Source organism: Myotis lucifugus, unplaced genomic scaffold (assembly GCF_000147115.1).
Source record: "Myotis lucifugus unplaced genomic scaffold, Myoluc2.0 scaffold_996, whole genome shotgun sequence".
NCBI classification, from domain to species: domain Eukaryota; kingdom Metazoa; phylum Chordata; class Mammalia; order Chiroptera; family Vespertilionidae; genus Myotis; species Myotis lucifugus.
Genome location: NW_005872044.1, coordinates 111,283 through 118,675, shown reverse-complemented (window position 1 = coordinate 118,675; position 7,393 = coordinate 111,283). Strand labels below are relative to the sequence as shown.

The 7,393-nt window shown below is 54.5% G+C and overlaps 1 protein-coding gene across 1 annotated transcript; it reads right to left on the bottom strand.

Annotated features, from left to right (window-relative positions):
* Positions 1–4,567: 4,567 nt before the first annotated feature.
* On the bottom strand, positions 4,568–6,361 carry LOC102436642 (CMRF35-like molecule 6). Its single transcript, XM_023747820.1, has 3 exons — positions 6,301–6,361; positions 4,912–5,256; positions 4,568–4,632 (listed from the first exon to the last, which is right to left on the bottom strand). Exons 1-3 carry the CDS (start codon positions 6,359–6,361, stop codon positions 4,568–4,570), a joined length of 471 nt encoding a protein of 156 aa, XP_023603588.1.
* Positions 6,362–7,393: the final 1,032 nt, after the last annotated feature.

Here is a 7,393-nt window from a genome sequence, read left to right as displayed (position 1 = left end):
AAGGAGCTGACGGAATTCAGCCGTGGCCAGAAAATAGTGGAAATGGAATCTGAACGTCTGATTTCAAGGGTCCAGAACTTTGGGCACAGCCTAGAGAAGCTGAACAGTTGTTAGCCGTGTGGAACGATTCGACATTTTATGTCCGGGCATTTTTTGCAGGGGTCGCCTAAGACCATCCTGCATATCAGATATTTACATGATGATTCATAACAGTAGCAACATTACAGTTATGAAGTAGCAACGAAAATAATTTTATGGTTGGGTCACAACATGAGGAACTGTATTGAAAGGGCCAGAAGGTTGAGAACCGCTGCTCTAAGGACTCCATGTTTTCTTCTTTCTTCCTCTGAAAGTCAGCTCCACAGTGAGACTCGGCACAGAGGTCTGACAGTGGACAAGGAGAGCTCAGAGCTCAGAGCATGGAGAGTGGGGGACCCTGTGCAGCTGAGACTGAGCCTTTCCTCTCCGTCCAATGGCACAGACAGGGCGGTCTTCCCAAAGGCACTGTCGCTGGTGTCCCTTTGGCGTTCACAGGGGTGACCAGGGGCCTCTTCAAGGGGCAGAGATGGGGATGGTCCTTCCCAGGAGGTAGGGAGGCAGGTCTGTCCTACCTCAGACGGGCTTGGAGTCTCAGGACATGATGGCTCCCGGGACAATTTGCCCTGGAAATGGTAGGGGGGCAGGTGAAGAGGTGGGGCCTATTTTAAGGTGTCACCTTGGTTAGGCCGGTTTCTGAACCTTGTCATGCGCAATCCAGGTGTTTCCCCCAAACACTCTATTCCCAGATCTGTTCCTCTTCTACACCAGCTTACCGCGACCAAAGGCAATAATAACCCAGAGTGGTTACAACCCAACTCCTGTAACATGGGCTTCTTCTCTCCTCACTCCCCATCCATCCTTACTCCAAGTCTCTCCAGTCAGTCCCTTCCCCTCCTTTTTCTCTGACCTTCTGTGTTCTCTGTCCTCTCACCACAACAGTGACATCCCCCTGTTGCCCTTTCTCTCTCTTCTCTCCTCATCAGCAAGAGTCACAGAAATCAATAGCAGGCAGTGGCACTCCTTGCCGCACGTCGTCCAATGAGACACACTCTCCTTGCTGGGCCTACTCGACCCGAGTGGACCTGACAAGGGTCTCACTCCCCTTGTCCCTTAGTGACCCCATGTTTCAGTCAGAGTGTCCATCCCTCTCCAGGCCTCAGTTTCACGTGAACAACATAGCGCCCAGACAGTTAGATATCTTACAAAGTGATCACCCCAATAAGTCTATTCCCTACCTGACACCTTACACATAGTTCACTTTTATTTTTGAAGCTCTCAGCATCTTAAAAAAAAAAAGATGTCAGAATAGGGTTACCAAAATGGTGGCATGTTTTAAATATGTCAAGTTCAGGAATCAACTTTTAATAAACAAATGACCACAAAGAATAATCAATCAGACAACGAGAAGATGACTATTACATTAAAATGTTAACTTTCTGGTGCCTTAGTAGGAATAAAACACACATGTATAAATACATAGCATAAACACGTCTACCAATACAGCCTGTGGTGGTGTAAATAATTTAATGTAGAGATCATGTCAAAGACTAATTTTGACGATGTTCATGGGATGCCAGGCCAGGGCCAAACTGTCGACTCTCCCAGGACACTGCACGATGGACCCTGCCACCCCTCCCCACTTCCCACCCATCTCTCCTCGCCCCTGCACCTCTGTCTCCTTGTTTCTCATCCGCACAGCTGCCCTTCCTTAGACGCTTCCTGGCACTGGTCATACTTAGTCCTTCAGACACTAGTTCCCTTGTTCCTGGGTAATTGGAAGTGGTGACAGCTGTCCCCAAGCTCGCTGAACGTGTTCACTGAGGCCCTGGTCTCTCTGCCACTCCCAGGGAGTGAGAAATCAGCAGATCCACATGGTGTTGCTTCTCAAGAAATCTGAAGCCTTGGACAGGAATCAGGTGTGTCTTTGTCTCTCACACCTGCTCCATCCCCACCTCTAGGTTCAGTCTACTCCAGTCTGTGCTGCCCACTGGGCTCCAGACCCCTGGTTGTACCTTGAGCCTGGTCCCTGGCCCCCTGAATGCCTGAGTGCACATCTGGTTGGCCCAATGGAGACAAGGGGTACTCAGATAGCCAAGACTGATGAGCAGGATGGGGCGGGGAGTGGACCCAGCCTGGGGGAAAGGCCAGCAGGATACAATGGTTTTGCAATTGGGGATCAGCCAGGAGGGATCCAGCAACTGAGAAGCAATCCTGTTGGAGAAGAATTATTTCTAAGTCCATGAAGAGGTCCATAGTGAAGATCTGCAGATTGCTTCTGGCGCCATCTGATGGTGGCTTTAAAAACTGCCACAAGCTTGTTCTTCCTTTTTACCCATGAGGTTGGGTAATAGAAATAATTGGCACAAAACAGTGGAGAGAGAGGTTGACTCTGGCAGGAGGAGAAGGAGGGGCTTGAGGTCAGGGAGAAGTAGGTGGGGGCTTTAAAATTCTCAATGATGTTTGAATTCTTAGGCTGAATGGCGGGTACACAGATGTTTATTTGTAGTCCTTCAATGGTTCATATACACACGTTTGTGTAGGTGATCTAGTCATTAAAATGTTTTTTCAGTCTCTGGCAATAAGATGAAAGGGATATAAGGTTCAGGGTGGAGGTTCTGTCTTCTGTAGCCCGAGTGGCTGTGTCTCTGGACAGGACATGGATGAGCGGGGACAGTGGCAGGTTGTCTTAGCCAAACTGTGTTTCCTCACAAGTTGCCCGCTGAGGCCTGTTCACCCAGAGGACAGCACTGAGCATGCTCAGGAACAGGGGCACCTTCAGGAATGTGAGGAGCAGGAAGTGGACACTGCTGAGCAGGGACCTGTGGGGGACACGGTGACAGTGATGCACAGTGACCCACATCGTCACCACCCCTGCCCCCCCATCCAGAGGAGAATCCACCAGGTGTCAAAGTCCTGGGATGTGCGCCCCTTACCGAGGGTGTTGGCTGGCATCAGGCGTCTCCTGGCTGGTCATGCTGGGCCCAGTGGTCACTGGCAGGGAGGAGGGAGGGCCCAGCGTGCTTGGAGGACCCAGGGTGCTTGTGACAGTCTTCAGGGTGGGGGCTGAGGGAGAAGCACATGTCAGGCCCTGGGTCTTCCACTCTGTCAGCTGTGTGGCTCTGACACAAGGTCTAGGTCACTGAGGCCATCCCCTCCATGGCCACAGGCAGGCTGGACCTGGAACCCCTTTCTGGGCCCCCTCCCCGGGCCCCTCTCCAGGAACTCCGTGGCCTGGTGGGCATGTCCAGATGCAGTCATCCTGCTCAGCAGAGGATCTGAGAGTGTGTGGGAAGAGCACCTGGCTCCGGCCACACCCCCACCACAGCCACACCCTTGGCCACACCCCCACCACAGCCACCCCTTTACCCCTTGTCCCGCCAGCAGGGGGTGGGGTGACACTTATTCTGTAGCCTTGACTAGAGTGATGGGTGGCCAGGGCCCTCAGGCGTGGCTGATGGCTCCAGTGAGAGCAGGAAACAGATGTGCCTCAGGGTCTACACTGGATGGTGGGACCCGCAGTCCCTTAGACACTCCTTAGTCTGAATGCTCGAGTCTCCAAAATTCCTTTGTTGAAAGCCCCAAGCCCAGTGGGTGTTATTAGGAGACCAGGCATTTGGAGGTGGTCAGGGCATGAGGGTGGAGCCCTCATCCATGGGATTAGTGCCCAGATGAGGGAGGCCCCTCACCCTGGAGGGTAAAACAAAAGTCTGCACCCAGAGGAGGGCCTCCCCCACATGCCGGCCTCCTGATCTCGGGCTTCCAGCTGTGTCTGAGCTACCAGCGCCCACACTGTCAGCCAGGCCTTCAGCCCACTGGGCAGTCCTCTCTGGGGGAAAAATTAGCAGAAAGAAAGACCTAGAACAGGGGGTGGGGGGCCTTTTCCTGCCAAGGGCCATTGGAGATTTATAACATCATTCGAAGGCCACACAAGATCATCAACTTAAACATTAGCCTGTTCTGTTTGGCCAGGCATTTCATTCACTCACCCCTAATGCATGGGCAGGGCCAGACCCAATGATTTCTTGGGCCTTATACGGCCCTCGGGCCGGACGTTCCCCACCCCTGATCTAGAGACACACACCAGGTGGACCCCATAGAACGTGGCCTGTCCGGAAGGCAGAGGGACAAACCCCTCCCCCTCCCCCAGCCTGAGGTTCTGGGATTTCCAGTTTCTCCCTCTTAAATAGAAAGACACAAAGGCCAGGGAGGGAGCCTCCCACGTGGGAGTGAGAAACTGAGAACTACAAGGAGGAAGTGAGCAGCCAGAGCCACTGCCATCAGGAAGGTGATCTTCACTGGGCTCTTAAGCAACAAGCGCAGCGACCTGTGGAGAGAATTGTGGGGAGAGCAGGCAGGGAGCTGGGGCCATAGCACCTGAGAGGCCATGATCACCTTTCCTCTCCTTCCTGAGGGAGGTATTTTCAGGGGCTCCTCTGGGTTCCCCCTGTGGCTACAAGGCATCAGAGAAAAACGGGGAGGAACAGGGTCAGCCTGAAGGGAAGGGAGGCCCCAGAACATCACAGGGACCTCACACAGGGACCTGGGGCTCCTCTGGGCCCATCTCATGGCAGCTGCAGGCCCCCAGGACCACGGCTGTGAGGGTGATGCCTCAGGAGCCATCCAGGCCTGAGACTCCGTCAGGGCCTGGGCTCCAAAGGGGTCTGGAACAGACTGTGTGTGTGTGTGTGTGTGTGTGTGTGTGTGTGTGGTGCGCATGTGCCCAGACAACACAACACCCACACAGGCTGTGTACTGATCACGGACCCCAACTTCACCCAGCTCTTCAATTCCATGTCTGTCCTGACCAGCGGGTGACCAGGTACAGGTCAGGCAGCCTGGAGCTGGGGCGAGGGGAGGGTGTGTGTGACTCACCTGGGGACACAGACACCTCAACCGGGAAGATGAGGTCTATCTGTCTTTCTGCCCATGGTGTATCGATCCCACACATGTATTTGCCTTCATCGCCCTCTGTGAGTCTCTCCAAGGTCACTGTGAAGGTGAGGTTTGCTGGTTCGTCCCTGATGGAAACACGGCCGATCCTCACTTCTCTCTCTGACTCTGTGGTCTCCACAATCTTCATCCTCAGCGATGGCAAACACGGGTCATTGCACCAGTATTTGTTATGGTCTGTGTACTCCTTCTTGTACCGACACTGCACGCTCAGCGATCCCCCCACGGTGCCCGTCACGCGCCTGGGGCCGCTCAGAGACAAACAGCCTGGAAGACACAGCCCGTCCCGGGTTCTTACCAGATGGGCCAGGGGCAGGGGCGCCCTGGTGTGCAGGTCCCTCAAGAGCCCTCAGGGTCTGGAGGCCATGCCTTTCCTCAGGCCAGGCGAGGGGACCAGGGGCAATAGCTCCCTCCTCTCAGAGGTGACACAGGGAGAGGGTGTCCATGGAGACAAGAAAGGCCATGATGAGAAAAAGGAAGTGTGCGCACAGGTATATGTGTGTATGTGTGTGTGTGTGTATGTGCCTGTGTGCACATGGATGTGTGTGTGTGTGTCTAAGTGTATGTGATGCACCAAGACCGCTCTCTGATTTTTTTTAATCACTTAAGGATATTTTTCCATTGCTTATTAGAGAGAGTGAAAGGAAGGTAGGGAGGCAGAGGATGAAGGGGTGTAGGGTTAGTTGCAACCCTCTCTGGTTGATTGGTTGCCTCCTGCATGAGCCCAGGTACATGCCTTTGATTCAGAATCGAACCTGCGTCGGGCTGACCCTCTAACCCAGCTGTGGGCAAACTACGGCCCGCGGACGGATCCGGCCCGTTTGAAATGAATAAAACTAAAAAAAAAAAAAAAAAAGACCTTACCCTTTTATGTAATGATGTTTACTTTGAATTTATATTAGTTCACAAAAACACTCCATCCATGCTTTTGTTCTGGGCCTCCGGTCCAGTTTAAGAACCCATTGTGGCCCTCGAGTCAAAAAGTTTGCCCACCCCTGCTCTAACCACTGAGCCCTCAGCCAGGGCCCAATTCCCTGGTTATGACCATAAGGTGCTGAGCACAGGCCCCGTCTCCCCAGCGCAGCTCTGTGGGCCCAATGGTTGAGACTCACCTGCTTTGTGCACTGAATCCTTGTGGTTGCTGCTGAGGCAGGTGCTGGCCGCTCCTGGAAGCTTCTCTGCCTCCCCTTGCTCTCCCCCATGTCCTCCCTCCCTCCTGCTGGGCTGCTCCTCACCCTCTACCCACTCCCCCTCCTAGTCTTTCCTCTTTCCCATTTGGGGCCCAGCTCCCCACAGCCCAGCCCCACTCACCTGGGACCTGGAGAAGGACCAGAGCTGAAGGCAGCCACATGGCCCCACTCCTCGAGGTCATGTCTCCGCACAGACACAGCCTGCAGCAGCACCAGGCTCTACGTGCAGACACAGTCAAGCTTCCTCGATGAGGGTTCGATTGCCCTGTGCCCACTTCCGCTTTCCTGGGCCTCTCTGCTACCGTATCCAGTCCAGTTTTGAGTCCGATGCTGGATGGTCAGGGTGCAGGAAGCTTAGGGTCAGGAGCTGCACAGGCTGCTGCAGACCCCCGGCTCTTGGCGCCCTGGGCTTCTGCTCTCAACCCCAATGACAGGACAGGGACCGTGGCCTCAGTGAGGCTGCTGCCCCTTCTCAGAGCACATGGCTGCTCCTCTGACGGCCACACACGTCTCCGCACAGCAGAGCCGCTGGGATGTTTCCTCCTTGATGGTGTCCCCACCCTCTGCCATATGTCACTTCCTTGTAGTCAAGAATGATAGTCCTGGGCTGAAGGCCACACCTTTTCATCCTCTTGGCCTTGGTGGTGACCACAGAGGTGTTCTGACCCCCAACATGTAGCTGCAGGCACCCACGGGAGCTCTGACCCTGTGGGCCCCAACTCTTCTACGACCTCAGATGCCTTCAAAGGTCCCATCTTGGTTGTGGGGTTCCACCCAAGGCTGAGTCCTCTCTCCTGTGGGTTCCCTGCTCACCAACCTCTGAGGACTTCATGTTTTCCTCTTTCTTCTTCTGAAAGTCAGCTCCACAGTGAGACTCGGCACAGAGGTCTGACAGTGGACAAGGAGAGCTCAGAGCTCAGAGCATGGAAAGTGGGGGACCCTGCCCAGCTGAGACTGAGCCTTTCCTCTCCGTCCAATGGCACAGAGAGGGCGGTCTTCCCAAAGGCACTGGCCGCTGGTGTCCCTTTGGGGTTCACAGGGGTGACCAGGGGCCTCTTCAAGGGGCAGAGATGGGGATGGTCCTTCCCAGGAGGTGGGGAGGCAGGTCTGTCCTACCTCAGACAGGCTCGGTAGTCTCAGGACATGATGGCTCCCGGGACAATTTGCCCTGGAAATGGTAGGGGGGCAGGTGAAGAGGTGGGGCCTATTTTAAG

Coding starts and splice junctions, on each gene's coding strand:
- LOC102436642 (XM_023747820.1), bottom strand. CDS start 6,361: ATGACCTCGAGGAGTGGGGCCATGTGGCTGCCTTCAGCTCTGGTCCTT. Junction 5,257..6,300: donor GGTCCTTCTCCAGGTCCCAG/GTGAGTGGGGCT, acceptor TGTGTCTTCCAG/GCTGTTTGTCTCTGAGCGGC. Junction 4,633..4,911: donor TGAGGTGTCTGTGTCCCCAG/GTGAGTCACACA, acceptor TCACCCTCACAG/CCGTGGTCCTGGGGGCCTGC.